Source organism: Clupea harengus, chromosome 1 (assembly GCF_900700415.2).
Source record: "Clupea harengus chromosome 1, Ch_v2.0.2, whole genome shotgun sequence".
NCBI classification, from domain to species: domain Eukaryota; kingdom Metazoa; phylum Chordata; class Actinopteri; order Clupeiformes; family Clupeidae; genus Clupea; species Clupea harengus.
In genome coordinates this window covers 17,689,773-17,704,428 of record NC_045152.1, presented here as the reverse complement: position 1 = coordinate 17,704,428, position 14,656 = coordinate 17,689,773, and the positions used below count along the sequence as shown (strand labels likewise).

At 46.0% G+C, this 14,656-nt stretch overlaps 1 protein-coding gene across 1 annotated transcript; it reads right to left on the bottom strand.

Annotated features, from left to right (window-relative positions):
• Nucleotides 1-2,196: 2,196 nt before the first annotated feature.
• Nucleotides 2,197-12,505, bottom strand: nfil3-2 (nuclear factor, interleukin 3 regulated, member 2). Its single transcript, XM_012818291.3, has 2 exons — nucleotides 12,149-12,505; nucleotides 2,197-6,317 (listed from the first exon to the last, which is right to left on the bottom strand). The coding sequence occupies exon 2, from the start codon at nucleotides 5,919-5,921 to the stop codon at nucleotides 4,194-4,196; it is 1,728 nt and encodes a 575-aa protein (XP_012673745.1). The 5' UTR covers nucleotides 5,922-6,317; nucleotides 12,149-12,505; the 3' UTR covers nucleotides 2,197-4,193.
• Between the last annotated feature and the right edge of the window lie 2,151 nt (nucleotides 12,506-14,656).

Genomic DNA, 14,656 nt, shown 5'->3' with positions numbered 1-14,656 from the left:
AGCAGTACTGTGGCAGTGCCGGGGGTGCCTCTGGCCACACTAAAACACCAGGCAGCAGTACTGAATCAGTGCCGGGGGTGCCACACTGAGACCAGGCAGCAGTACTGAGGCAGTTCCGGGGGTGCCACACTGAGACCAGGCAGCAGTACTGAATCAGTGCCGGGGGTGCCTCTGGCCACACTGAGACCAGGCAGCAGTACTGAGGCAGTTCCGGGGGTGCCACACTGAGACCAGGCAGCAGTACTGAGGCAGTTCCGGGGGTGCCACACTGAGACCAGGCAGCAGTACTGTGAGTGCCGGGGGTGCCTCTGGCCACACTGAGACCAGGCAGCAGTACTGAGGCAGTTCCGGGGGTGCCTCTGGCCCATGCCTGCCCCGACTGGAATAATGGTGGTGCTTAACTGAAACTGGACACTGGGAAAGACCAGTAGAACTTTATTAATCTGTGTGCTAATTGTATGTGTGTGTACCTTTTGTGTTTCGCTGGTGAATGAACTCAGGTAAGTTTCTGATACGAGTGTGGTGTAGCTCCAGAGGACAGCCTTCAGATATGACTTTGACAAGAGGCACATGGACGTACTGATCAGGGTTGCTTTGGGAAGACACAGCCTTCAGATATGACTTTGACAAGAGGCACATGGACACGTACTGATCAGGGTTGTATTGGGAAGACACGGCCTTCAGATATGACTTTGACTCATTGGCCTCTTCTCCAGACGTACATGATGTGTGATATATGTACATGGCTTGATGCAGGGCTGTGTTAAGTATAGTAATGCTAAGAGTATATTAAACACAGACAAGCTTGTGTGTGCATGGTTAACTTAACTTAACTTTAGGATGATATAAATGACTACTGCCAGCAGTACTGTGTATGTCCCTATTATGTATACAATGGCGTTGTGTTTAGATTAAGCTCAAAGTAAAGTGTGAGTGTGTGTGAGTGTACGCACTTGGCTTGGTGAATCTAATCTGCGTGCCTAAGCTGGCACACCTGTGTGTTGCCTCGGCCCCAGACGGCGCGGGGCTGGTAAGTAGGGCAGTGTTACATCAGAGCAGCGAGCCAGCCTCTCTCTGTGTCTGTGTAAATGTGGGTCAGTGGGCCTGTCTCTGTGTCTGTGTACATGTGGGTCAATGGGCCTGGGATGTTCCTCTGTCGCCGCCCGGCTCCGCTACTCCCCTCAACCTGCTCCCCATCCACCAGCCCAACCCCTGTCTGCAGGAGCGGGCTCACGGTGCTTTCTCACACCACTTGAGTTTTGTTGTTTTATGTCCAATCCTTTGTGCTATCGGTTGGGGACTTCCCACAGCAGCCTAACCTCTCACTGTTACACACAGGTACTCACATCCAACAACCTAGACTGTATTCCAACACAGCAGGGTGCACTACCACCATTAGAATGATACTCAACGTTACGTAACAGCAACCACAAAGACACCTTTGTGAGCATTTCACTGGGGTTGTCAAGAGGGCACCTTCTTTCGTCAATGTTTTACCCAAGCATTTCCCCACAACAACCGAATACCAGTCTACCTGGGTTCTTCAGCTATACTCAGACCCATTTGTTGGTGGCCATCATTATGTTTATGCCCTATATTAAATAAAAAGAAGACAAAAAAAAATAAAAGTGATTAAAAAACAGAACCCCCCCCACACACACACACTCACACTAACCCTATTTCACACCACACAGATGAGCAGATGAGCAGATTAGCCCTCTGTTCTGCTGCTTCCTCTGTGTCACACAGGGGGTTGAGAGAGCCTCCAGGGAAGCCATGACCTGGCCTGTCTATAGACTGGACTGAACAAGCATCAGTGTTGCACATGGCACACTGTATTGTCTGACAAATGGGTGTTTAGTAAGAACTGCTATCCACCAGTGTCGTCTTTTCATACTCTTCATTTGAATCTCACTGGGGATTTTCCATCTTATTCTGGTGGGTTCCAGGGCATAGGAAACTTCCAGCAATTAAATGGAACATTACCAAACCATAACCGCATGGAAGTGAAATACATGTTACAAAATTAATCTCCAGGTTCTATTCACTTGTTGGTTTTAGAGACTGACATCTGGGTAGATTTCCAGATGCGATAACTAACTGCTGCTCTTTGCTCTGCAGGATATTTCCAAACTGCTATGAGGCAAGCAGGTTCATGTTCGTTGAGCGGCTGAATGAAAGAAAACCACATGCTGGTTGATGCTGAGAAATGTGAAATCCTTTTTATTCATTTTTGTCCATTTGAAATCTTTCCAGCATGAACATTAGTGTTGTTTTTTCCTCACATACACATCAACATCAAAAACGGAACATGTGCGCTTTATTCTCCACACACAACTTCCTTCAGTATTGTCTTTTTTTATAATTTTTAATTATTTATTTAGTCAAAACCTTCAGTGAAAAAAAACACCAACATCACTGATCTTAACACACACTGAGAGGTAAAGGTGGGGCAAGAGAAGGTATTGGGGAGGAGTGACTGGGGGTACTTGGGGGGTAGATAACACGATCGACAGCAAAAGGGACACAGAGGAAAAAACAAAGAGGCAGATCAATAGAAATGACAACAAGACAACACCCAGAGCTTTTAAAAAATAATATATAATAACAATAGAAAGAGAGCAAAATCCTTATAAAATCATTACAGTGTAGTCCAGGGGCTTGGGGAACTTTACATATATAACAGAGCAATAATGACATCTTATTACATGGGGAGAAGGCCATAAAGGTGTGTGACACCTTGTGAGTGTGTGACTGCGCGTCAGCACGTTTCCAAAACAAACGACAGACTAAAGATCACACTCAATTACAGGTTTATAGTAGAAAAGCAGGGCACTTCAATCGTTTATCACGATTAACACATTACGTTCAAATGCAGATCTGTCTGACACTAGGAACAATCTGGAGTGAAGCAGGTGAAGGCCCTCACAGCGACTGACAGAGGGCCTCGTGGGCATTTTTTGTGAGGACAATCAAAAATGAATTGTGTGATATAATGATACAGCAGAGCTAGGAAATAATTAAGTCATGATGACTCCTAATGAAATAAATAATATGCATCTCAATGGTTTCAGGTATCTGACCTTGTACTGAATGACTAAGTTCGTGAGGGATCTGTTAAGGTGTACCATACATTTAAAAACACTTGTTTGTGGCTGGCACCCGAGCTGAAGGTAAATAAATACAGAACAGAGGGCAAAACCTATGGCTGCATGTAAACAAATTAAATGGGGCGCGATTGAGTGTGGAATCTTCTGTGTCTCTTCACAGAAGGGGACTGATGTATTTTAGAGCTATTTTTTTCATAGCATTTAAAGGCCAAACATCCTTTGCAAATAAAATGGAACATTGTTTTCATATGAAACTAATTCATAGAGAAATTAAATCTTCAGAAAGAAGGTTTTATTGAAGTGGTATAGAAACACTGTGATACTGTACAGCTGATCTGATTATGCCATTAGATCTTCCTCAAACCTTCTCCCACATTCATTTTTATCTTTTTATGTAACTTTTTTTTTTTCTTGAAAATATAAAGTAATTCAGTACTAATGTCATACTAGCACGGAAATATACAAAGTGTCAGGGGTGATGATGTATAAAGAAATACAAAGACCTTGAAGAGGTAGGGAAGAAAATTATGGAACTTAAAGCATTACATCTTTGGTCAGTAGGAGCTCCTCCCAAAATGTTATGTTTGGTACACATAGTAAATAGCTATTGTCTGCATATCTGTGTGTGTGATATACAATCCATGACAGAGGGGCAATCCTATGCATATTATTTACACCCCAGCATAGTCTAAGTGGACACAGTTGCACCACTCAGCCTCTTTTGCATACTGTTGATTTAACTGTGGGTGGAAACAGTAAAGGTACAAAGAAAACCATGAGACAAAAAGGGTTCCATTCCTCCTCTCGTCCATAGGCAAAAGTGCTCGTATTGTTTGAAACGGGCAATTGTTTGAAGGAGGTCAGAAAGTCTGTACAATCTATCATACAGTGCACCCAAAGGCTGAGTCCTTTTTTGGGTATCAACTTTTTGAGTCCAGATCTCTGGTCCCAGAAGATGGACTTGGAAGAGTTGCGGGGGGGGGGGGGGGGGGGGTTGGCGAAGGGAAAGATGGATAACATTAAGTTCCCCCATCTGTTTGACGGGAACCACTGTTCATGCTGCCCTGGAAAGCTCTCTGTCTTTCAGTCGAGTCTCTGGTTCCGGCTGGTCCGGCTACCGGAGTCTTTCTTGCCGCACTCTGCCCTCGATCCCCCCAGGGAGGATGAGGCCGGTTTGCAAATGTCCAGCAGCTGGTGGCCTGCTTCCTGCTCCTTACTGAGTTCCTGCTGGCCAGTCTGGGGGAGCGCCAGGTAAGGGTGCTGGGGTAAAGGACTGGACAGGATGGGTGGGGTGGTGGGGGACTCCTGGCCACTGGTGCTTATCGCTCTGTGTTTGAGTCTCAGTTTGTGAGGCAGTGCGGTGCCTTTTACATCCCCCGCTCCATCTCTGCTTTGGCCCTGAGGTGAGGTGCCTGGGGCGAAGTGCACCGGGGACACTGCTAAGGACAGGTGCTGCTGGTAGCTGCCCGTATCAGAGCAGGAGGACAAAGGGGACTCGTCATCGGTGGAGGCGTCTTTGTCTGAGCTACGAGGGTCACCATCACTTGACGATGTGTCCTTGGCCGAGGTTTGCTGTCTCGGATAGTAAGAGTCACCCTGGGAGCCTCCCTCGTAAGTCAGAACTGGTGGCTCTTCATCCCTGGAGCTCAGGTAGCCATGATGGTACACGTGGTGCTCAGCCGCTTCCTCCCGTTTGCGGAGGAGGTCTGGGGCAGAACCTTCCAGCCTCGGGGTCTCCAGCCTCTCATGGTGGTGGACTCCATACCCATTGGTGTACTCATAGGGAGGGGAGTCTAAGGTCCTCCTCTCCATTTGCTTGGTCACCTCTGCCAGGATCTCCAAGCCTCCCTGAAAGGCCTGGGTGAGTTGAGGGGCAGAGGGAAGGGACTGTGGCTTCTGCTGGTTGGTGTCCGGAGCCTTCTGGCTCTCCACCGGGTGAGAAGTACTGCCGGAGCGGAAGAGGATGACGCTCCTCTGAGGGGTGGCCCTGGAGTTTGGTGAGCTGATGACCGATTCCTGCTGGTGGTTGGGGTGGAGCTGCTGCTGGTGGTAGGAGGCCTCCATCTCATGGTGAAGGCTAGCACTCAAGCCACGGTGGAGGTTGTACATCAGCTGTGTGGTGCTGGTGGGGGTTGTGGCAACACCCATATCTATATCCATATCCATATCGATCCCAGCTCCCTCCTGCTTGATGTTGTAGGCCATGGGCTCTGGGCTGTCCCTGGAAGAACTGTCTGATAAGTCTGAGAGGGACCCCCGTGGGGAGTACTTGACATGCTGCATGTGTCCCTCTCCACGGCCCGACTGCTCGGCCTCTGAAGAGTCTGAGTTCATCATCACCTGTGAGCCACTGGAGTAGCCGCTGGTGTAGTAGGAGGAGGAAGAGGAGCTGACGTTTGGCGCACCACTTAGCTGTTGGCTCTTCTCCATATATGAAGCCGTGCTGATGAGTCCGAATCGGAGCTTCAGCTGCAGCAACTCTGTCTTCAAGCGCACGTTCTCATCGTTCAGCGCCATAACACGGTTCTCCAGCACCATGTCGTTGAGGCGCCGCTTCTCCCGAGAACGCTTGGCCGCCTCGTTGTTCTTGCGGCGCTTCTCCCAATAGGAGGCATCCTTCTTTTCCTCTGAGATAAACTCCCGCTTACGCCGGCAGGACATATTGGACTTGGGCTTGCCCGAACGGCCTTGGCGTGATGAGTTGTCTTGTGGGGAAGGGAGCGACTCGCTGTAGCTGGAGTAGGTGTCCAGTTGGTCCAGGTTCTTCGCTTCTGTGGGAGAGGTCATGACAGGGGAATTCAGGCTTTCCATTTCTGCTCTGTGGGAGCCAGACTGCAACCTTGCTAGGTATCACTCGAGGAAGAAATAATGTTTTCCCCAGAGGCAGGGCTCACTGTTCTAGATCAGCCTTTGCACGGCAGAGTGGGTCAGAGCCACCTTGAGGGGACAAGAAAAAAAAGCAGAATTCCTGAAGTCTGAAGAATGTTATGAGCACAGCAGGAAGGCCCAGTGCTGACCTTTTTTCTTTGTTTGTTCGTTTTTTTCTTTGGTAAGACGGAGCTGTTGGAGACAGACGGAGATGTGCCCGAATGCCCCAAGCGTGCTGCAGGATGTAGGTCACTCGGTCTACCTCTGCCTGGGTGTCTCTCAGGGAGGGGTACAGCCGCTCCCTCTCTCTGCCTCCAGCTGCGTGGAAGATAAAAGATCCTGGAAACAAAGAAAAATGAAGATCGGTTAATCTCCCTGCAGTCCAGCCACTGAGCTCAACACTGCAGACTTTTAAAGACAGTTTATTTTTAAGCCTTGTTTAAATGAAGCCTGCTTTTCTTTCTGGCAGGCTGGCTGGTTGATCAAGAGATTTGGAGGGGAAAATGTTAGATCCATTCTTTATGCATGGCTTTGCATGCTTTCCTTTCACAGGACCGTTGCCCTTAGCAACCACTGAATGGTGTCTCAGACATGGTAAGCAGTGTCTGACCTTCTGCCCTTGCTATTGATTTCCTCAGTCTATGACCTTTCACCCTAGCTCACAGACTAAACATTGAATTTGGCCTCTATGATGTAATGCCTCCCAATGGAATAGGATTGGGTTTACTTTTTGGAGGGAAAGCATCTGTCATGTAGTTCTGATGCTTCCATAAGTCAAACATCCCTTTCATGGCTATTGCTTCTGTGGATATTTCTACAATTCTGTATTGAAAAAAATAAACCGCAGAGTGAGCCAGACTGTGAAATGTCTGGCAAATGCAAGGACTCCATTTGTTTTCTTATTGTGAAACATTAGCCAGTATTACATCAGCGTGATAGAGGGGAGTGGTTGTAGGCCCTCCAGTCTGCTTTTACAACATTAACATCTGTGCCTCTGCCTCTGGTTTTGGCTGAGCAGCCCTAATTGCCTGAGACGAAGAAATCCAATTGTATCTCTGTAGTACTTGCTTGTCTGGTTCTTACTTCCTCTACATAAAAATCAGGTCAACAGCCACCTTAAAAGCACTTAGCTAAGAGGAAAACAAGGACAGGAATTCCTGATGATGACTCTGAGGGAGACAAATAGAGGTCAACCGAAAAGCCAAAGCAGGTCACAAGGGAGTCTGGCGCAGGAGGGTGGGGGCTGGGAGCTATGGCTATATAGGTCAAGTCCTTTGAAAGTGGGGGCAGGGGGACACATCCGACACTGAGGCCCACCACTGGCACGTGGTTTTGGAAGACATATAACTCAAGATATGGGTTGGGTGAGGGGCGACTGTGTAGTTTAGGGGCCTGCGATACTGTAGGGGGGGGGGGGGGTCTATAATGGTCAGTGATAATGGAATAAACAGCTAACCCATTTGATAATTGTCAAAACAGGTGTGTCTCTAGTTACGACCTAGCAAAGTAAGCAGTAGCCTAGTTCATGAAAACACATGGCTTTGATTTATGTGTGTGTGTGTGTGTGTGTGTTTGGAGTGGGGTTCTTGTAGAAGGATATCTGGTGTTCACAACCAGCCAGTGGTTGATTCAGTGGATTCTCTCCATGTAGTCACAGATGGCTTATCCATGTTATGTGACAGATGTGCTGTAGTTAATACTAAACTCCAAAAATGTCCCTGTTTTTATTGAATGCTCATTTTAAACTAACAGAGTATTAAGGCTAATGATCCTAAAACTAAGACAAAATCCTCACAGCATTTTAACGCTCTTTTTAATGGACAACCCGCAGACATGCACTTTTGGTCACCTCGGTCTGTCACGCCCCCTGCCAATCCATGTCTTCTGATGTCAGTTTCCAGCTTTGCTGAACATGTTTCCAATCTGCCTGGCCACCACACCCACCACCTCCACCACACCCACCACCTCCCCTCTGCTGTCCTTCCTTGTTTTGACCAGAGCTTAGCAGTTCCCAAAATCTGCACCACCACTACTGATGCATCTCCCTTAAAGAACACTGCTGATGCATCTCCCTCAGAGAGCACTGCTGCACTTGACCTTGAGCTGGAGACCAAGAGGATGCCTTTGCCACCGGGTCTGCATTTACGTAACCCAGCATGACGCTTCTGCAATTGATTCACTACCGCTGACTGCCATGTAATCTCATGTTCTGGCAGGCTTTCCTCTCCTATCCTGGCTTATGTTTCATCTGTGTCTCAGCCGTCTGGGCCAGCCTTACACAACAACAGATTGTTTGACGCCACTGTTGCAGGTTTCACTTCAGCTTTTGCAAATGAGGAAATGGGGAAACTAATTTTCAGAGTCTCTAACCTCAAAAGTAAAAAAAATGCAATGCCTTTAAGCTTCGTCCAGTTGATATCTTTGATTAGAATTGAGGTGAAATGGTTATTTGGCCTGGTGTGTAAAAGGCAAATTAATTGAATTGAGGTGAAATGGTTATTTGGCCTGGTGTGTAAAAGGCAAATCAATCTGGCCCATGGGGCTACGCCACTGTGCAAAATGCTGTGTTTATTTAAAGCTAGTTTCAGTTAAGATGTTACATGCAGTGGAGAAAGAGACAATCTCTCAGAATGTCCTACTGACCCAAAAAAAAAAACAGGGACCGCACGGCAAATAGTCCACGTGCTGCCTTCCTTCACTCCACTGAATATAGGTCAGGGTAGCAACAAGTGAGCTGGGGCAACAGGGGGGGGGGGCTGATCATGGAAGCCTACTCTAAAAATAGAGAGTAGGAGACGAGACGGGGAGAGAAGAGCGGACATCAGGACAAAAGAAGGGCTAGATGAATAGCATGATTAAGCGCTAGCAAAGATTAAATCAACTAAACTAAACAGGAAGGAGAGTGGATGCTTCATGGATGCTTCATGCTGGGACTTAACACAGGAAATGAGCATTCCACGTGAACAATTATGACACACAGCACAAACAAAGATACAAAGTGCTACCAACGTTAGCAAACCATGACACATGAGCCTCAGTGACAGGTTCATGTGCAAAACCACCCGAGACCAGAGGGAGATTAACCACAGACACCAAAGGGAAGTACGGGCTGACGTCAATGGCCATGCCAACTCATCTTTCACCAGGCACGGAAAAAAAAAGAGACAGCGAGAGACTGACAAAAAAGGGAAAGACAAGCATGAATAGCTCTGCTATGCACAAAGGATAGTAAGACTAGAAGAGCCAAAGTTGTCAGTACAATATAGGTGACTCAGGCCTCCAGTATCTGGTGCACATCGACCCACACAGTACAGACCTGTGATGCCACATATATCTGTGCTTATTTGAATAATATATTTGTACATGTGTTTCTATGTGTGTATATTTGTCTGTGAAAGACAAGTGTGCATCTGTAAATGTCAGTAGGATGGTTCACCCAGCAGTTGTGGTTTGTCAAAGGGGAAAGAATCTGAGATGCACCGCCACACTCCCAGGCTCCAGGAGTCAGACTTTGGTGAGTCGTGAGATGCACCGCCACACTCCCAGGCTCCAGGAGTCAGACTTGGGTGAGTCCTGGAAAATCCAGCTAAGCCCAGATGCCTGCAGTACGTGTTGCCTCTGTGGCTCCAGAGGGGAGAAGGGGAGAGGTTGTTTCAGCCCTGGCTAGGGGGCTCCTATCCTCGGCAGGGCAAGGCTAATATACAACATGTGGAAAGGTGGGGTGGGTGACAAGGGCCACTCTGAATTCTCCCCTGAGAAATCACAGCCTTATCTTTTTCCAAGAAAGAGGACGAGGAATCTTAGGACTGCAGGGCGGAGCGCCGGGGTCAAACTTCTCATTCTATAAGCACACTCAGATCACTCTCTCTTACAGGGAAAAGAAGGGAGCCAGGGGGAAAATGTGACCCAGGCCATGTGCTTTCCCAGTCACATGGGCTCCATGGCCTACTAAAGGCTGTAATTGGCCTCTCCCTCTCCCTCGCTCACCCACATCCAAACAACAAAGCTCCTCCGCCCCCTCCAATCTTTTATCATCACTCATGTGCCAAGAAAACCCTGAGAAAGTGGACAACCAGACAGAGACTATTCCAGATATTAAAATGTTTTTTTTTTAGATTTACTACCTCAAAATCATGCATGATCGTGTCAGTGTTAGTAAAGTCTGAGCTGCTTATAAACTTTAGCAATTGACAAATACGTAGCATTTGTAACATGCTACGTTACCCCATATTTGTAGGTAAAATACCCAAACAATGGATATTAAAATGCCAGAACAAAGGATGTAACTGGTGTGAACGACAGCGCAACACATCTCGATGTGACGCAATAGTACAATATATTTGACTAATTGCAGCCATACATAAAATGCACTTCATAACCATATGGAATAAAATACAATATTTATCTCCACCCGACAACCATGTCTGTGTTTTTATGTTATGGCTAATGGCAGAGGATTTCCGCTGGCAGGGTTACATGATGGATTCCTCCGCTCCGCACCGCATCCCCCTCCCTTAGTGACTGAGTGACCTAGATTCAGCACTGGCACAGCGAACCTGGGGGAAACGCCAACCTTTTGGCATTCCCGCTCTACCAGGCGCGTTACCGGCTAAGAGTTTTCGCTGATTGCATCACTTGTCTCCCGGCCCTCTTTTAATTATATCATTTGTATATTATGCAACAATAAAAACCGCATTGACAAACAAATAAACAAAAAAAGGCTGCATTACCAATTAGGCATGAACAGGATAAATTGCAGCGCTTGTTTAGACAACAAGGTTTGTAACTCGGGAAATTGCCCCTTCTTTAACTGATGACTGTTAAGGTTCAGATAACATCCTTGTGTTATTTTATCTTACCAATGAAAGAATGTGTTAGCTGTGCTAAAATTAGGAGCTAAAGCATGGTGCGTCATACACCTTTTATTGGATGGACTACCTGCACTAAGACATGTTTTGGATCCTCAGTGCGATCACTGTGCTGTCCACGACTAAAATATTGAGGTCTAAAGGTTTTGCATGCAAGGGTCATTTCTCTCTCACCTTCAAGCCCAACAGAACACTTACATTGAACACACCAGACAAAAAGCACGCGTTTAAGGGAATTAGTGGTGTTATCCCTCTTCTCGCATTGTACGATGGGTCTGGTTAACTTAAGCCACCTCAAACTGCCTCATCCTCTTGGATGCATCAGTTAGCTTACACGGAGTCTTTGCAGTCTAACCTATTTGCAAAATGACCTAACTAACAAGTCAATCAATTAATTTAATTTGAAATTGGTTGTTAAAACGCAATTCGCCTCCACAATCCAAACCAACACAGCGATTGGCTGGACTTTGCTTTGTGGATTTTCTCTTACTGTGTCGGACAGGAAAGGGTTTAATAAGCTACTCTGCTAACATAAACACCCGCGGTAACCTTTACGGAGGACAGCTACACGTGACAGCGAAAAGTGTGTTCGCAGTTCTGCGCCCGCTTTGACTCCGTAACCTGCTGAAGAAATGTAGAGTATATGCTGCTTTGAAAGCTGTCAAAAAGATTAGCAATCCGGGCCAAAATATAAACAACAACAGTCCACTAAAAGTACAAGAAAAAAACCAATGACCGATATCCAAATATTTTATACAAATTACATCATACTGAAAAACACGAGTTGGCTGACCTTCCGAAACTATTCGCGTGATTTTTTTAGCCTATATTTGGACAACCATTTCAGCGGTTAAGGCTATATGAAAGCATGGTACCTGCTAAACAAATATGGGTATTATTGCGGAAGAACTCTATCCACCTAATATGATAATAACACTGTAGCGCGACACCTATAAAATCACTTCGGAATCACGGGGGGAAATGCCTCGCCTTGACATTCAGAGAAAGCTCAGACCACCCCATGCACAGGCTACCGAGCAGCACCTCACTCAAAACAAGGCTAGTAAACATAGGTAGCATAATACAAAGAGATACAATGGTATCACTCTAGGAAGGATATGACAGCATACATACATACATCACGTACACACCTCAATAGGTGAAGTATGAGCCTATCGATTTAGTGTTTATCAGTATTTCCTGTTTATTTATCTCAATTGCACGCTACAATACTGCTGGAATAATTAAGAGACACGCTTACATGACCGAGGAATGCTGTGTGTATTTGTAAATAAAACCTACCTTTTTATGTTAAAACCAAAATCCCACAATATTCGCCGCAGTGCTTTCGGTATGAATTATTTTCTCTGTATCGTGGAGAATTAGATCAGAGTTGCAAATGGATCAGCGCTCTTCACAAAAGTCATCGGTGTCCAAGTGTGGCGTCGGGTAGCGTGTCCCTTATTTTGCAGTGGTTCCTCGTGTTATGTTGGTGAGTTGCTCCAATTTCCTCCCTCTCTCGCACTCCGTCTCCAAATGTATGTTAGTAGGTCAGTAGTTGCATAACAGGACGCTTTGGGTGCCTAGTCACGTTTTGTTTCTCGCGCTCTCGCCCAGCCTCTCGTCCCCCTCCCCTTTCTTTTCCTCAGAATCCTGTTGCAGCAGAGAGAGAGAGAGAGAGAAAGAGAGAGAGAGAGAGACTCGGCTCTGAGCCAGACTAGCTCAGATGTAGACCGAGATACACATAATAAGGTTACTAGAGAGAAAGATAGAGGACAGAAAATGGAATGTAGGGGAGTCATTTTTAGAAATAAGCCCTCAGTATAAAATAATAATAAATAATAAAAAGTAACACCTTTCCTCAAAGCAGCTGTCATTTTGAACATATTTCAAATGTCAAGTTCATTGTCTGGTAATTGGACAAGCCCAAAAACAGATGCTGTTTTAGCCCACATTTTAAAAGTGGGTTATGGCTATCTTGTCTTGAACACATTTGGCCTTAATAAATCCAGGACTTGGTATTCTCCATGAAATCCCAGATAATTTTGGATTGCTCAGTACATTTGCTGTTGTTTACATTCTTAGTATGAAACCAGTAAATGTTAAGCGCTTCACTATGACAATACCTACTGAGTGATTATGTTAAGATATTTTCAAACTGGTAACCAAAACACAGTCATGGATACAAAGTCAAATGAATATGGCAGTAACCTTACCCCATCACCCAGTTTACTTTTGTAATATGCTCTGTGTGTTTGCGGTACCTTCTACTCTTTAAACACTATTGTGACTACTATTGTATAGAGGTATGTATTTAGTAAGTCTGGCAAAACACCAAATTGTCATACCATTACTTCCTCCTTTTCCTTCCTGTAATTTAAAGAAATGGCACAACTCTCTAAACAGCAGACCACAGATATCTCTGTCTTCCTTTAATGCATCCTCATACCCCAATTTAGGAGAAGAGGTTTACAAAGGAGGCCGATTGCCAGCTTAGAGCCTAGGCACTTGCTTTGAACTTGGTGTCTCGTTATTCCCTCCCCCTTATCCCCCTTTAGCCACCCCACCCCAAACCCAACAAACGCACCCCAACCCCACCTCATTCCACCAAGCTGTGTCTGGGAGAGTGTTCCCATGGCAACAGTTTTACTGCCTGCCTAGCAACAGGCTTTATCTTCTGCAAAAATGGGGGTGGGCAGAAAATGGGGGGTTTGTTCTGTGTGTATTTGTGTTGGTGCGTGTCAGCGTCTTTCTGAATATCTGTGTATGCACGTGTGTGTGCATCTTTTTGGGTTGAGGGTGGGAAAGAGGTCAGGAGAAGGTCAAGAACCTGCTTCATTAAACACGTCTCTCTGATCTCAGGCCCCCTACCCGTCATCAGTGCACTCCTGTTGTCAGACACCTTTCTTTCCCCTGGCCAGGGCTTGCCCAACAGGGCAGAGAGCCATGCCATTGCAGTCAGCTACTCCAGCTAGCAGAGAGCACATCTCTGAACCACAGCGAGACGTGTGTGTGAGCACGCTGCATTCCTTTGTGTAGCTGCAGCTTTGCTTTAGCATCACCAGGAGGCATCCCGTCTGAACTACCCAGACACGTTCTGCAATTCACTCAGTCTCATGCACCACCAGTCTTTTACACTGTTATTAAGATGTGTATCCTGACCATCATCATCACCATCATGACAACATTAGAGATGTGGTTTCTGTGATGTAAGCAATATTCACCACTGGAAGAGGATGTGCACTCAAGGATTTTGTTTTTGATATTTCGACAAAGCACCACATGGCTCAGAATGGTTGAGCTGGAAACTGACCATTTGCTGCCCTCTACTGAGTGGATTTAAACTAAAAGAATGGTTACATTTTTATTTGAGTTTGTTTTTTTCTGTTTTGTTGACAAGGTTTTTGTTCTTGTCATGTTACTTATCACTTTTACAACCGTATTCACAATTTGAATCCATTATTTAATCTTTTATACTGTAGGCCTATATCTAATATCTATCTTCCTCCCTCTCCCACTCCTGCCACCATCATCATCTGGTGCTTTTCCATCCACAAACCTTGACATTATCAAAGTAATCTCTCTCTAAGTACTGACTATAGCACTTGTCTATCTAACCGGCTGGCTTTGAAGCTGACTGTCTGACCGCCTGTCTGTTTGCCTGTCTGTCTCATTGAGGGATTAACTGACCCACAGATAAGATGACCCACTCCTGAGTGAGTGACTCACACACATGCGCACACACTCTCTCACACACACACACACACACACACACACACACACACACACACACACACACACACACACACA

Bases quoted from the DNA above. Each gene is read 5' to 3' on its own strand.
- nfil3-2 (XM_012818291.3), bottom strand. From the start codon at position 5,921: ATGGAAAGCCTGAATTCCCCTGTCATGACCTCTCCCACAGAAGCGAAG.